The sequence below is a fragment of the Nasonia vitripennis genome, chromosome 4, assembly GCF_009193385.2.
Source record: "Nasonia vitripennis strain AsymCx chromosome 4, Nvit_psr_1.1, whole genome shotgun sequence".
Lineage (NCBI taxonomy): Eukaryota > Metazoa > Arthropoda > Insecta > Hymenoptera > Pteromalidae > Nasonia > Nasonia vitripennis.
The window spans coordinates 956,844-972,758 of NC_045760.1; the positions used below are offsets into that span (position 1 = coordinate 956,844).

At 47.1% G+C, this 15,915-nt stretch overlaps 1 protein-coding gene across 15 annotated transcripts in view; it reads right to left on the reverse strand.

Annotated features, from left to right (window-relative positions):
• Positions 1–15,915, reverse strand: part of LOC100123278 (potassium voltage-gated channel protein Shab) — a 54,763-nt gene that overhangs the window by 20,919 nt on the left and 17,929 nt on the right. For 13 of the 15 annotated variants that reach the window (XM_031928563.1, XM_031928564.1, XM_031928565.1 and 10 more), the window contains 3 exons: positions 8,233–9,079; positions 7,189–7,218; positions 3,372–3,667 (listed from right to left, as the gene is read on the reverse strand). In XM_031928563.1, coding sequence (XP_031784423.1) covers positions 3,372–3,667; positions 7,189–7,218; positions 8,233–9,079 — 1,173 coding nt within the window. The remainder of the gene's footprint in view (positions 1–3,371; positions 3,668–7,188; positions 7,219–8,232; positions 9,080–15,915) is intronic. The other 2 variants (XM_031928566.1, XM_032599879.1) reach the window with 1 other exon arrangement.

Sequence of the window (15,915 nt, forward strand, 5' to 3'; positions counted from 1 at the left end):
CTACGTATAAGTATTAGTTTCTGCCGCACGCGCGAGGGTCTTGCGAGATTGAATTTTGTCGTTGGAATACGGCGTCTTTCACCCCTGCAGGACTGAACAATAACGGAATATTGAGAATTAACGACCTACTTGCGTTTATGAAATTCATTCGACGGTACAGAATGCATAAAAATAAATTCGAGCTTTTAGCGCGAATCGATGCGGCAAACGGGAGCTGGGAAGTCGTACAGCGATGCAGTATCGTTGTTATGCTAACTGCGCGTTATATAAATGCGCCTACTCGTTTAATTTTCCGAGAAATCAATCCGCGAGCTTTGTAGGTCATTGGTTTGGAATCGGATGCCAAAATATTAAAATTCAAAATGGCGAGCGACCCACGGCTGCTGCTGAACTTTTTCCCGGCGTCCTGCAAGGGCGCGTAAACGCGTATCAGAGAAACCTTCCAGATGGTGTACGCATAATGAGCGCGACGCGCCAGACCCTCGTAGTGCTTCTAATTTATCACAAGTCAACGTACCTTCATCTCTCGGCCTCACAAGGACACTTATATACATAATTCTCTGTCTCTTAATCCTCGTATACAGAACACAACGGCTAGTCTCTCTTTCTCTTTGTCTTCGGGTGTACGAAAATAACGCATATTATCTATGAGACGAATGTCCTGCACTCGTCTCTCTTTCTCTCTCTCTCTCTCCCTCTCTCTATTATACGTGATATACGGATATCTCAGTCTTTGCTACTATAAACCAACACCGTGCATCAATTTGCATTGCATTCGTTTGCACCCTATGATATACAGATATATATATATAGTCTCTGTCTCGTTGGATCATCGTCAGATGCCATCTTTGGTCTCTTTTCTCTCACACAGAGCGACGCGCACATCTCAGTTTCGCTTTTGGGAGACTTTGAGGATGCCACCGCGAGGTTTCCTCGCACCTTCGCCAGCCTGAAAAGTGTACCTTTATGTGCGTGTGTGCGTGCGTGTTAGTGTTTCTTCAATCGCGACGCGCCTTATTCTTATATCGTTAATACGTTATCTGATTTCTGGACAATATATAATTGGGGTTTTTTGTTAAAGACGCGCGAGAGAAAATTATAACTGAAAAAGATGAGCGTGGAACTGCGTATAAGGGTGTAAACACGCGAGTAAAGTGGGATTCACTTATTCCTTTTTTTCGCGTCCCGCCTGGTCAGCAAATACTTGTGCTGCTGCGGAAGGAGTGATTTTTTGTCGTCGCGCGCACGCGGTGAAGTATTTTTATTACCGTCAGAAACTAGTTATACCCTTTACCGGCGTTAGCCAAACTTTTTGCCATTCCCGTCGTCGAGGCATTTCTTTGTGCCCACTGACCAGTACGTGCCAAGTTTTTTTTTCTCTCTCTCTCTCTCTCCCTTTCTCTCCCTCTCTCTCTCGCTCCTCAGCTGGCTCAGCGGAGTATTTTACAATTTACATAGTTTAATAATGCATGTTAGAAATGAAGGTCGAAGCTCGTCTTTACATGTTAATTTCGGCGCTCTGCACTCGGGCATACGCCGCTGATCAAGCGACGCGAGTGACGTTACGTATAGAATTTACTACTTCGTTCCACATTATACTCGAGCGGGCTTATACTACTGGCACGAATTTTTGGAAAATTCATCACAGCGTATGATTTATACGTTCTATATACTTCCAAGTGTAAAAAGCTCGAGATGAGGGAAAGAGAGAGCTTTTCAAGAGTTTGGAGAAACGCACTGTAACTTTTGGCTCTCGATGATTCTTCGAAAAATCATCGTTTTTCACGCTCACGATCGCAGTTATTTTATCCATATACCGTTACAAAGAAACGGGTGCGCGGACCTTGTGCTGACATAATGAGTGAAACTCCTTAATGAATTGTGGTTGCATTAAAGTATGAGGGTTAAAAAAAGAAAAAAAAATCACATTTGAAAATGAGTCCATGTATAATATAAAAATCCGTGATGCAGGGAGCGGGAAAAACACAAAGAGAACAATAACGATAAGACGAAGCGTTTCCACTTTGCGCTCGTTTCTGCCTCACGCTCGCGCGAGCAATGATTTACCACCCCCGCGCGCAGGATATGCATTCATTAAACTATATATAACGTACGGCTGAGATCGAAACGAAAGTCCGTCTTCGGAGTAACGAGACTAAAAACTCGATAAATCACGTCAATTCTCTTGGATGCGCGCAAAATCGCGTATAATCTTCGAAAGTTCAATCCGCCGACGCGTCCTAATTTGGATATCGTAGCTGCCGAGAGAGAGGGCAGATTGTAAATTGCATTTAAAGGCGAAAAAGCGAACGATGCTCGAACGTGTTGAACCCCGCATTTTTCTTCCTCCCCTGCTCCGCCTGATAAACGGCTGCAATTTCGCCTAATGCCCGGGAAAGTTCTCCTACGCGCCGACGAGAGATAATCTTTTCGTCGATACACACGCACACACGAACGCGAAGTTCGGCTCGAAAATCAAGAACCTCCAAAAGTTTTTCGGCTAAGGACACACGTATACACATGTGCCTATAGATACTATACACAGCGCGTATCGCCGCGCGCCGCGCAGCAGCCGCGATTGAACTTTGCGCGAGGCAGAAACTTCGCTCAGCAACTAAATTGCAGCTCCGTCGGTAGTTCCGAGTAGTAACGGATCGGGCGCTCGAGCGCGGCCTGAATCGGACGTTAATTAAAACTTCTCGCCGCGTATTACATACTCGGTTAGCTCATTTTTCCGAAAGCGCCCTTGTTGTCTTTGAAATTCCAAAAACTCCGCGCGAAACTCGCCAAATGGAAGCAGCGTACGTATGCTAATCGCCCTCGAGGGCACGAAATCATTCTCGCGCCGCGCGAGTTCTCTTGTAACACGAACGACGGAATTTAATCAGAATCTAATTTCGTCACGTGTGCAAACAAGCGGGCGCTGAATAATTCCGGAAATTTATTCGCGCTGCGCAGCTCAAGATTCGAGAAAGAAGAGTCACGTAGTTAATTGAGTTGCAGTTCAATTATATTTGTCCAAATGGAATTCTCTCAGACTCGGAGAGAATTGAAGCTACGAAAATCCGTCCGTTCAGCGCGCCGCATCGGAGCCGCCTCCGCAGTTGCGCTCGGAAAAACCGATCCATCATCGCAGAGCCGCCGAGAGTGAGACGCCGGCCCGCGAGCGATGAGGAAAAGAAAGAACGTGCAACACGCTTCATAAAATCGGGCTACAACGTAACGTGTATATCACAGGTGCTCTCGCAGGTCGACGGAGCTCGATGCGTATGTAACGAACGAAAACACAGAGATCAACGAAAGAGAAAATATTGGGAGAAAGTTAGGCGTGGGTCTAGATGTAACGTATAATCAGTGGTATGAAAACTCACGCTGGGCGTGGTGATGGACTGGTTGAGCTGCTGGGCGGGCACCTGGTCGTAGTAGTTGTCGGCCTGGTTGCTGGATATGTTCTGGGCGAAGTCGAGGAGCCGGCGGTTCGGGCTGTCGGGCGTGTTGGACAGGTCGTTCTGCAGGTTCGGGAAGCAGGATGAGTTGCTGCGCCGGTGCTTAGAGGGCCCGTAGTGCTCGTAGCTGCGGTAGCAGCCGGGCCCGGTCTGCGCGGGCCCCCGGCCGCAGGCCGACTCGCCCTCGGTGCTGTTCCCGTCGACGCCCGACATGTTGTGACCTGCCGAGATAAACACAATGACGCGCGAGCGCCGTCAGTTCGGGACACCTGGCTGCGCGGGATAGCCCTGACGCTTACAAGCGAGGAGAGCAAGACTCTTTTTTTATTTATACTGAATTGCTTTATACTTAATTCTCTTTTTTTTCTATACAACAGACTTGAAAAAGAAAAAAGGTGGTGGTGTGTGTGTGTGAGAGATTCAGAGAGATACAAATATTGTGCGTCGTCGTGTGTGGACGTTATAATTACGTATAATAATATAACATAAGGTATAGATTGCGGGCTCTGTTGTAACATTCGACGCAAGCGTGTTGGAAGGGCCAGGGCTATATAGAGAGGGGCAATTTCGGTGAGAGGGAGGATTATTGGCTAGAAGCGATATATAGTATAGATACGATATTACAAAGATATTGGGCTAGCTGGCTCGGGTTCGCTTTGAGAGAGAGATAGAAGCCAGCTGTGGAAGTACATCTACGGAGTTTGCTGCGTCTTCAATGATAATAGTATAGATGCGGAGAAGCGCAAAGGAGGCTACAGCTACGGGTGTATGGATAATCGCTCGTTCGCTTAACTTTAATGGGCTGTTTATGCGATTGTAAATATGCTGCTTTATTAGCTATATAGCGCTCAGCGTTGGAATCGTCGGAATGATAGATGAAAGAATTTCGTTGCGGGGAATCATCTCGGATAAACCCGATTCGAGAGGTGGGATTAAATTGGCGAATAAACTTTGCGAGTTATGCAAGAATTCCTCGTCTGCGTATTTTTATCAACGCCCAAATTTACCGTGAGCTCGGCTTACCAAACAAAATTTTTTCATCTATTTTCGTAAATTCGGTCAAAGATTCAAACAAATAAAGTGTGTGTGTAATGCTGAGCCAATGAACTTTCTCAAAAACACAAGGAAACTAAATTTTCAGAAGCGTGCTGAAGCAGCATTATCTCTCTCGAAGGCCTCGTGTGGCTCGTAGCTAAATTCTCGTCCGAGTGTACGCTAGAGTATCACTTGGACTTTTTAAGGCTCGCGCCTGCTTGGTGAATCAGTACTCTATTGAAGTGGAGTATATGATAAACGTAAGGTCTACTACGCAGCGTCAAAAATAAAAATCTGTTTCGTCATTGCAGAGAAAAATGCACGAGTGGCTACGTCACTCTCGTCAATAATAGACCTACGCATTACTCGAAAATTCTAGAGAGCAAATCTATTTGATGCATATCGAAAGTCTCTAATTCTGTCCAACTATTGCATATGCACAAGCTTTTTGGGGCTCGAAACACAATTTTTATGTGAATTTATTTGAGTTTCAAGTTGCGTTACTTTCAGGTCCACGAATAAAAAGGTATGACCCACATTCTGCTCGGACAATAAAGGTATTACGTCTTTTTTTGTTCTACTTAGAATACAGAATGCTCGTAACGAATCGCAAAAAATTAAATTGACTACAGATTCTTTCACGACTAAAATAAAGTATTTTTCAGACCACTGGTTTTGATAAGCCAAGTCAATAAATTTGAATGATATGCCATAAAAACGGCGGATGTGCGTTTCATCGAGGAGATGAGTAATCGGAAATACGTCCATATTTTCAGTCAATAAACTCATCAAAGTCGCCTATTAACTCGGCCAGAGGCACTCAAAAAATAAATAACTCGAAACTCAAAGGAGACAGATAAAAATATATGTGATCCCAGCCCCGCCATTCGGATCTCGCGCGTGCGAAATTCTCGACTCGTTCGATCACAGAGGCCGCCGCCGCAGCCGCAAAGATACACTGCCGCTACGTATATTAGCTGTACCCACAAACGAACGGCCTTTGCGCGCCACTCACAAAAATCATCCCGTAAAGATGTTGCATAGATATTGAGGCCGCGAACGCGCTCGCGCTCGTAAACCCAAAAACCCAGAATCCTTTATATCTGTGCGCAAGTTGCAAGTATAGAGGAAAGAGAGAGAGAGAGAGAGAGAGACGCATAGCACACGCGCGCCCGTCGAACTCTGATATACAGATATACTCGACGAGAGAGCGAGATGCTCGCGAAGACGCGCGAATTTCGAATGGGTGGGTCTATCGTAATTCACTCTATTACGCTCTCGAAGCCTCCCACGCGCCAAAGAGATATCCGTCTCAGCGGTAGCTTCGCTCTTCTATACTCGCGAGCGAGCGAGCCTCTAATAAATTACTTTTATTACCGACGACTGAGAGTCAATGAAGCGGCGCGAGTGTATACAGAGTCGAAGAGAGAATGAAGAAGAGCTGGATGAATGCTCGAAAGTTTTCTTCCGCTTTTTTTTTCTCGAGTGAATGTATTCGAGCAGCTCCTGCTTTGCAGCGAAATCCGCGCACTTCCTTCGACGTCTATACAGGAGCTTTGAGTTGCAAGCGCGCTGCAAGTTTAATTTAACGTTTTCAGACTATTTTTACGAGCCGTTGCATAATGGCCTTTGCCGATGCGACTTTTACGTTCATCGCGATTGTTCGAGCATCTCGCAGATGATCACGGCGAACGTCGCTCCTCGCTAAAACTTTAAGTGGATTTCAGCTTGTTTTTTTCTCTAGCTTTGAAATTCAACAAAGGTCCTTATTATTTTAATTTTAACTTTTGGGACACGCGCGACTCTGCCTAGTAACTAACATCTTATTTGCATAATTCAACAAAGTACCTTGTTATGCGAAGATTAAAAGCATGCAAATATTTTTATAAAAATTTTCACTGTGAAGCAGAAGAGACTTATATTTTCGCTTGGAAACGAGCGTGGGCGGAGCAAAATGAAATTGAAAAAAGGCTAGTATGTAATCAGCGAAACAAAGGTAAACGAAGCTGAAAATTTAGTTTGTCGCTATTTTGTAATTGCGCATAATTGGATTGAGCTGCGGTTCGCTGCGTGCGCTAATATACAAATGCTGCGGATATCGAATTTTCAAAAATAAAAAACTTTATTCCAAACTACACTTTGACTGAGCAAAAATTTTAAATCATTCACGCCGTTTTCTGCATCGAAAACTATTGCACAGAGAAAACCATGTGAAATATTCAATTTTAACACTTGCATAATCTTGTGACAACTCGTAGGCGAACGAGGTACTTCGATGTATCACACTAGGAGCTGCAATCGGTTTATTGTTCGACGAAGCAGTTTCAAGCACGGATATATACTGTTTTTTCTTTTACTGTACATGTAGGTGATCATTACGTATTTATGGACAGCTTCGCGAAGTAATCGACCCCGCGTACGCAGAATTCTATACGTCGATCGCGTTCTATTTGTATTGTTTGTAAAAAGAGTGTTTGAAAGTAGCTGAGCGAATTAAACTAATTGACAGTACAATTACATTGAGCTTTAGTACGTAGTCAACTATTTCTCTGTGCAAACACATCCACTCATCAGCACACGCTCGCGTAAAACAATTTGTCAACGTATGGCAACACTAAATAGAATAATTTGGCCGTACAACAGCGATGCTCTTTCAAAGTCGTGTGTGCAGCGTTAAAATTCTGCAGCAGCATTAACGGATGTTTACCTCGGTCGACAATCCCGTTCGCGATTCGAGCTGAAAGGAAAAATCTACTAATTTTCACGTTGAACACACAGCACAGAGTGCTTGGTTTTTAAGTGCTGAGCCTACAGACACCATCCCCACTAATTTTCATTCTTTTATCATTTGACTGCCACTACAAGTTAATTTTGTCGATTCGATTCGCACAGCCCTCGGCTGGTTTGCTGACTGAGAACAAGATAACGAAAACAAAATCGGAACAAAGGATCGGCCGTTGTCAAATGAAAACCTGCGCACGACTACTCAGCGATGACAACAGCACAGAAATATAAACATCAATGCGGTATGCTATGGTTATAGATGTTTGACAATTTGTTAGTACAGAGAGGCGATGTTTCGTCGAGTAGCGCATACCTCGAACAGCAGGTATGCGATACTCGCGCTAAAGGTAATATAGAGAAAGTCGCGGAACAAGAGAACGCGACAACCAAAGCAGAGGCACTGATATAGAATGCTATCGAACAGTAAAGGTATACTAGAATATAAAAGAGATAGAGAAAAAAGGCTAAAAATGATCAAAAGTAAGACTACGTATTTGAAAGATTTATTTACCTATCACAATGGCTCAAACTCTTAAATGGAAATTCGGTACGTGAGTCCAATTAGTTAATTTCTACTGACTACATTGGGTACTACATTTTGTTTATATTCGTCAAAAAAGTAAGAGAGGGCGGGGGAGTACAAGTAAAAAAAAAGAAAAAAGAAACACACATCTCTAAAACCGAAAGCAGCGCGTGTAGCTGCTTTTGGCCTATCGGACATGACAGGAGTGCGTCGCAGCCGCAAAGAACCTAAAAGAGCAGAAAGAAAAATGCGTCTGAAGAGCGCTAGAGCCGGGCATGCCTCGACGCATTTTTCTCGCGGTCCGCTGCTCTTTTGGGTGGTTTGTCGGCTCGCGCCCAAGAGGTCGGGAAAGCGCCCACAGTCGCGCGTCTTTCGGGGGTGGTGGGGGTGATACAAGAAGAGAGAAGAGAAATAGGAGGAAAAGCGTTAGAAGAGGAGACTCACCCGTGTCGACGATGACGTCGATGAGGTCCATGCTCTTGGCGAAGGCGTCCCTCAGGTTGATATGGTGGAAGGAGACGATGCTGCCCTCGCGCTTGGCCCTCTCGAGGGCCTCGCGCCTCTTGAGGGCCTTCTCCCGCCTCATCTGGTTCTTGTAGAACTCGGCGAAATTATTGACGATAATGGGAATGGGTAACGCGATTACCAGGACACCACATATACAACACACACTACCGATGACCTTGCCCAACGCCGTAGTGGGGTAAATGTCGCCGTAGCCAACGGTGGTCATGGTAATGCCCGCCCACCAGAACGTCTCCGGAATGCTTATGAATTTGGTCCCGGGCTCCTCCTTCTCGGCGAAGTAAGCCAGGCTCGAGAATATGAGCACGCCCATGGCGAGGAAGAGCATCAGCAGGCCGAGCTCCTTGTACGAGTTCCTCAGCGTGAAGCCGAGGCTCTGGAGGCCGGTCGAGTGCCGCGCCAGCTTCAGGATCCTGAGGATCCTCATTATGCGGAATATCTGCACGACCCTGCGCACGTCCTGGAACTGGTCGGTCGCGTTCTTGTTGGTCTCGACGAGGAAGAGCGACACGTAGTACGGCATTATCGCCAGCAGGTCGATCACGTTCAGGCCGCCCTTGAAGAACTTCCACTTGTCGGGCGAGGCGCTGAAGCGCAGCACGTATTCGAGCGTGAACCAGGTGATGCAGACGGCCTCGACCATCGCCAGCTGGGGATTGTCTTGGATGTTGCCGTCCTTGTCCGAGCCTTGCATGCTCGGGATCGTGTTGAGGGTCAGCGCGATCGTCGACAGCACGATAAACAAGATCGATATCACAGCTATCACCTGCAATTGTCAAAAGCCAGCCCTCTCTTAAGCCGATCTTTCTCTCTTATTCCTCATATTGCTCCTTATTTATCCTCCTCCTACCCTCGCACACACATACCAGCTGCACTCGCGCCTCCTGAACTTGCCACCTATAACCCAGAGCGACCCTCGACCTTCGTGCCGCGAGGCTATTTGCACCGATTGCCCTTAACGTGACGCGGCTACGGCCGGCTGGCCCCCGCTGTAATTGCGCGCTGCAACTCCAATCAAGATCCCCCCCTCGGAAATTGCCCCGATCCCTATCGGCCCCGCACATGTTAATTCGGATTTTTACACCCGCCGCCGCGTTTTACAAGCAATAACTGATGGCAGCTGCAGCTATCTACACTGAGAGGCATATATACATTACAGAGTACAACAGAGTTTACGGATCACATGTGCAGACTCTTGGCTCGCGCGGCACCCATCAGCAAGCAGCATAGATATACAATATACAGAATATTATAAGATATAAGCGAACAAAGTATAAACACAGACACAGAAAGTTATATACGCATACCTAATGCAAGCGAGACGTCCTCATAGACTTATCTATCGCCTGTCTCCCGATACCTCCCGATTATTAATAGCCCGAGCCGCCATTATTTATGGCTCGTAAAACAATTTTCGCGTGCCCGCCGAGCGAGAGAGAGAGCGCGGCGCCAAATCGGCCGATAGTATATCACAGGTGCGAGTGTATAGATAGATTCCATATCCTTGCGTCCGGACAATCGGGGAGCAGCTCTATTATATCCGATGCATAATCGATCCCAAGCTCCTTTCCAGATTCAGCCCCTGCCATGTACCCGGGAGTAAGATAGCGATCGAGCGGAAGGTGAAATCCAGCTCTGTTCTGCATAATGCATTATCCGCATATCCACGCAGCAGCAGCAGCAGCAGAAGTGACGAGAGGGGTAGAATCAAATAATGTCGTCGATATCCTCGCCGAGTCATTAGCGGGAATTCCAGCACCGCAGTCGTGTAGGGCACACACACACACACTACTCTGTGGTTGGCCTACTTTTTTCGTTGTCGAACTGTGTCAAAATCGACGCAAGCTCTCGTGTGCGTATAGCGCGCGAGGCCGCTCGATGCCAGCTGATTATGCCATCAATATTCATCGACATCGACGTTCTTCATTTTCCAGCTCCTTCCAGCTCCTGCGCCAGACCACGCCATGGTCTTCCTCCTCCTCTTCTTTGTTCGACGCCGCTCGCGACTTTCGCCTCTCTCCCTCTCGCGTATACACTCGAGCTTCGTTGGCTCTTTTTTCTATACCGCGAGTCTTTCGCTCGGATATACGACGCTCGCTTTCAACACGCGATATCGGCAGCCTTTGTGTACACGCCTGCGCGGATAGATTTATATCTTAGATACCGACAAAATGCCTGACACAAATATAACTTCTTTTTTCCCGCTCCTCGCTGATTGAAATTGAAGGTTTATCGGCGGCGGCGGACTCGGGCGGAATCTTTATGTGCGTAATAATAATTCGTATTTAAATCGCGAGTACGGCCCTTGAATTATCGACTCCTGATTTCCATAGCTTCCGCCTCTCGGAGATATCCGCGCGCAGAGTACGCGGGCCACTTGGAAATATGTACGAGAATCGTCGATTTAATTTTTAAGCGATTTGCATACCAACGCGCGCCCTCCATCGCGAATTCATTCGCGACTGGATGTATTCATACGCGGTAAAAACGCGAAATCGAACTCTTCGGGAAGCGATTACTATTTCAGAGGTCGTGTCGCGAGATGCATATCGGAGTGCATAAACTCGCATATAATGCGCCGGGCAGTATAGAGAGAGAGAGTTACTGCGAATTTCGTTTAAAATATTAGAAACACGCGACCGCGCGCGCGAAGCTTATATGCTATATATAGCTAAGTCCATTATGCACCTCATCGTTCACCCGCCGACGCGGAAACTCTCATCCGCGCGACAAAGGATTTTCCCGTAAGAGCTGTCGGGGGGGGGGGGGGGAGGGCGACAAAAAACGTATACATGGAATGCTCGAAACTAGCCCCGGTATAAATTCTCCGCCGGTGGGAAAGCGTATGCAAATACGAACGCGTATACGCGGTCCGAAAAAAGAAGCATCATTTATATCAGACAGTCTCCTCAGCCACGGGCCACTTTATCCCCCCATCTGGCATAATCAAAATTTCAAGCTCCTAAATTCGCCTTCATCCTCTGCGCATACACACACTGCTCGCCATATATATATACAGCGGAACAACTACGACGACGAAGACGACGACGACGACGACGACGACGACGACGTATACATAACACCAATACACAATATGATACATATTCTTTCCTCGCACAAACACCCAAGAGATATACCCACACACACACACATAAGAGCACAGCACACATAAGCCTGCGCACAGTATAAATCCTCCTCAAGACCCCGTTCCCGCAGGCGCGGAGCGCGCGCGCGTGTATGTGTCTGCGTCTGTCCTGCGCGCATTAGCCGCCGTTGTAGAGTGGCGCAGCGTAGAATAGTATAGAGATACAGAAGAGAGGAGAGTAGATATAGCAGAGTAGAGTGAAGTAGAGAGATACACAAACAGGGAGGGAGACGCGTGTGACAGGACATTCCGTCTGAGTATTATGACGCGCGGGTATACGGCCCTCTTTAAAAGCCGGAAAAAAGCGCGTGCGAGTCCGTCCGATCGGCGATGATTACGCAGGCCGATGATATCGACCTTGTTCCGTCTCGCGCGCGGCTATACGTATACACCGTAGCGCAGAGGAGCACGAGCGAGCGCGACGTGTATATCGACCAACTCTCTCTCTCTCTCTCTCTCTCTCTCTCTCTCTCTCTCTCTCTCTCTCTCTCTCTCTTTCTCCCGTGTGTTGTTACAAATATAGGCGGAATCGATAGACGCTCGCGGCGGCGTGTAATATCCGCGCCTTCCTTTTTACCTCCCTCGGCGACGTTTTCTCGATTTAGAAGCAGGTTTTTACCCCCTTCGGCCTGGAAAGGCTCCGCCGTCGCGCTTCCGGGAAAACGATCGCTCGCGCTCGTCCTTTCTCGAGAATTTCATTAGTTCGATAATGTACCCGCGCCGAGTTTCGTGCACCTCTACCTTATAAACTCTCGAGTGTTTCGCGCGCGCGGATACTTTCCAGCTGCGAAAACTTTGCGCAGCTATTCCGAACTTTTAATCGCGAGACTCGATGACCCGATCGTCGCCCGAGAGAGAGAGAGAGAGAGAGAGAGAGAGAGAGAGAGAAATTTGCAAAGAGCATCGAGAAAGGACACTCGATACCGTGTCAGAGCTCGATGCCACACATCGATAGCGCGCTCGGCGTTGCTTTACAATTTATTTAAATATTTCAGAGCATTCCGATATTTGTACCCGTACGAACCCGTTATTTCCCGAGGCTCGTCGGGTATAATTATCCGCGCGGGGTAAAATCGATCAGGCGCGCGCGCATAGGAACGACCTTTATGAATGAAGCGTTGCGCTCTGAAAAGCCATCGGACTCGCCGGAGAAGCTGCGCGACGAGACAAGAAAGTCGACGTAGTCCGCAGTAGTAGAGAGAGACCATTCGTCAGCCGGCAGCGTGGCCCGGACCCTTTTTACTTTATTCTTCAATCAACGCGCGGCCGCGGGAAAAAGAAGTCGACTCGTTCGTATCTGGGTCAAATTTATCCGACTGGAAAAGCATAATGAGGTAAAGTTCCCGAGTGCGGCCACTTCGCGCGCTACATAGGTATACACGGGCGCTCGCGGGCCATTCTTCAAAGATTTTCCATGATCGACGACTTTGCGGAGCCGGCGGAATTCAACGACGATGGAATAGGGGATGGGAACGGGGGACAAAGGGATACAGAACGGCCTCGAAAGTGTATAATGGCGCAACTCTGGCCAATCGTTAACAAATGGGCCACTGGTACTCGTCCCTGTAATTACACTTTCAATGTTTTTGTGCGCGCGCTTTAATTTCACGCAGCCACTGATGGCGTGCGTTTTCACAGCGCAAAATTGTACACAGCGCGTGTGTGTAAATTTCACGCGAAAACTCTAGGTAACTGAAAGAACTACTTTTTGCAAAGGAAAATCACTACTCGACTACGTTTAACGAAGGCTTTTTGTGTATTTGTCAAAAATGACACAAAAACGAACTCGGTCTGCCGACGCAGCGTTTAGCCGCGTCATTAGCGGAGGACGCACCAGTGGCATATCGGCGTTCATCCATTGGCACAAAAACATCGGCCGTGTAAAGCAAGCCCATCACACATCCAAGAGTGGGTAGTCGAGAAAAAAGTCGTCACGCCCCTGATCGTCGTCACAGTCCGTGCGTTACAGAGAGAAAAAGGTGGAGCGACAGAGAGAAGTAGTAGAGATAGGTGGAGAGCGAATTAGAAGAATTAGCAGAGAGTAAGAGAGACAGAGGTATTGTATGTATATAGAAAGACTGCAGACACAGTATGTACAGAGCAGATCTCGCAGCCACGCGGCCCTTCGCCGCGGCCTAATTGCTCGCGTGCGTGCGCTTTTCAGGCACGCACGCGCAGGGACGCACACATACACAGTCGCACACACGCGCACGCGGTGTGTTTGGTCTGACGTTATGGGTTGCGGGAGCGGTGACGAGAGGTAGGACGATCATTAGAAAATTAAAGAGTGATGCCTGGTAGTCGCGTTTGGACTCTTTCCCATTACCATCGGGGTTATTATAGATATATATATATTTTATAATAAATATATACGTGCTCGTATGCACAAGCTGTGGTCACAACTGCGCATCGTAAGCGTTACACAGTATACAAAAATATTTTTCTTTTTTTTCCTTCTCTGTTTGCCTTCTCCCTGCTCCCTCCCATAGGGGAGAGGGACCTGAGACAGAGATGGAGATATACACACGACGTTGCATGCATATGTATATTCAATTATGTATATATGTATAGAGGGAGCGAGAAAGAGATAGGAAGGTACTTGGGTGGCACACGGTTGGAGAGAGACGCAGTTTTTAGGTCAACGCTCGAGTACAACAACACTTTGCGAGGATTCGCTGATTCTTCGAGTTTGTGTTATAAGCCCGCGCGACTCTAATGCAATATCTTTGCCAAATAGTTTGCCGGCCGACTATAAGATAACGAGCTCGTCAATAACAAAACAGTCTATTTACGTACGAATTGAGCTTTATTTTTAATGCTCGCTTTCCATTAATACGCGAAGCAGAAGCTAATAACGCGTATCCCGATTTCAATTTACATGTATGACACTAGATCGCGATAACGGCCACTGAATTCTTTATGGCCCAACTGGCCACTGCTATGAGCTACAACGTCCCACGCCACGAATTAAAAATAAAAAATAACGACGCGGCTAATCGAAGGCAGAAAACCTCGAAAACTTGTCGCTCGTCGAATGATTAATGACGATCAATGCTTGCCTCCAACCGTGTGTGTACGATGATATACAACCTAAACATAGTAGAGAGTAGACGATCTATATAGAGAGATATACAGGAATTAATAAGTATGTACAAGGAAAACAATTGTGTAGTGAACACCACCTAGAAATAAAGCAGACATGTAATACGTTACGGTAGCAGAGGGGGTTAGTAGTAGTGGTAGAAGAAGAAGGAGATCGAGAGTAGGTAAAAGGGTCAGAGAGTGAGAGAAAGACATTTTAGCGACACTATATTTGACATCATATAATGCGGTACCTATACGCTCTCGAGTCTAAAGCCGTTCTCTCGTTATACTGATAAGACGCACACAGTCACGATTCGCGTCTCGGGCTACATATCTCTGCGTTACATATGCGCGCGAGTCTGTGTGCCGAGCTAACGTAGCCTACTTTGCGCCGCTACATTACGCTGGATTCGATTCGAATGTTTTCCAGTGCTCGCTGTATGTGTATAAGTCGAGTCGTCTCGGGATTTACACCGCGAGGTAAGAGGTCGGACGCACGCTTCGCCTCGTTAATTATGGATCCGCTAAAGATTTTCCCCACGTCTCCGGTGTAACGTTCTTTTGAAGAGAATTTCATTTCACCGGCTTCATAAGACTGGCTCTTCCATCGAACAACTTTCTTCCGAGTAGAGCCGCGAGTAATTAGAATTCGCTGTTCGCTACGCGCTCGCCTTTTGAGAGATCCCGTCACAAGCGCTTGTTTGTAAATTCCAATTGCACTTATCGAAATGTCCTCGCCCTGGCGGCCCAGGTTTCGAAAATACATTGTCTCCTCGAGTCCCATAAAGCAGCAGGAACCTCGCGTCGACCTCTTTCCTAGAGTGAGTCGCAAACAAGTGTAGTCTCGCGGGGGTGTATGTGTTAGTGTGTTATACACCGGCTCGCGAGGGATCGTAAATTTCTTCGCCCTCTGCGATTTTTCACCCGGCATTTAATTAACGTCGCGCAGATTTCATTCCTTTCGGCGTTTTCTACCCGACGCGAGCGTATTTTTTATTTCATTAACGACGCTTTTCGGCAAAAGACGGACTTTTTAATTGGCGCTTTAATTGGGAGAGCCGAGCGCGTCTGAGCGGAAGGGCGCGCCGAACATATGGGTGGTTTTTTTTTCGCGTATCGAGTATTCAAGAGATAACGACGCGGCTGCGTCGCGCTACTTTTACTTTTACAACGGCGCTCTGTTGTTGCTCGTTTCGTTTGATTAAATTTTTAATTGACCTACGTGACTCTGTTTAGAATTTTTTATCGTCGCAGCCGTTACTTTTGTTATACGAACAAAATACGCCTTGTACTGTTACTTCAAAGAGAGCGCCGAGGCTTATTTTTAAGGTGTCAGGTATAACCTTGCAGCGTATACGCGCGAAAGTGGGTTA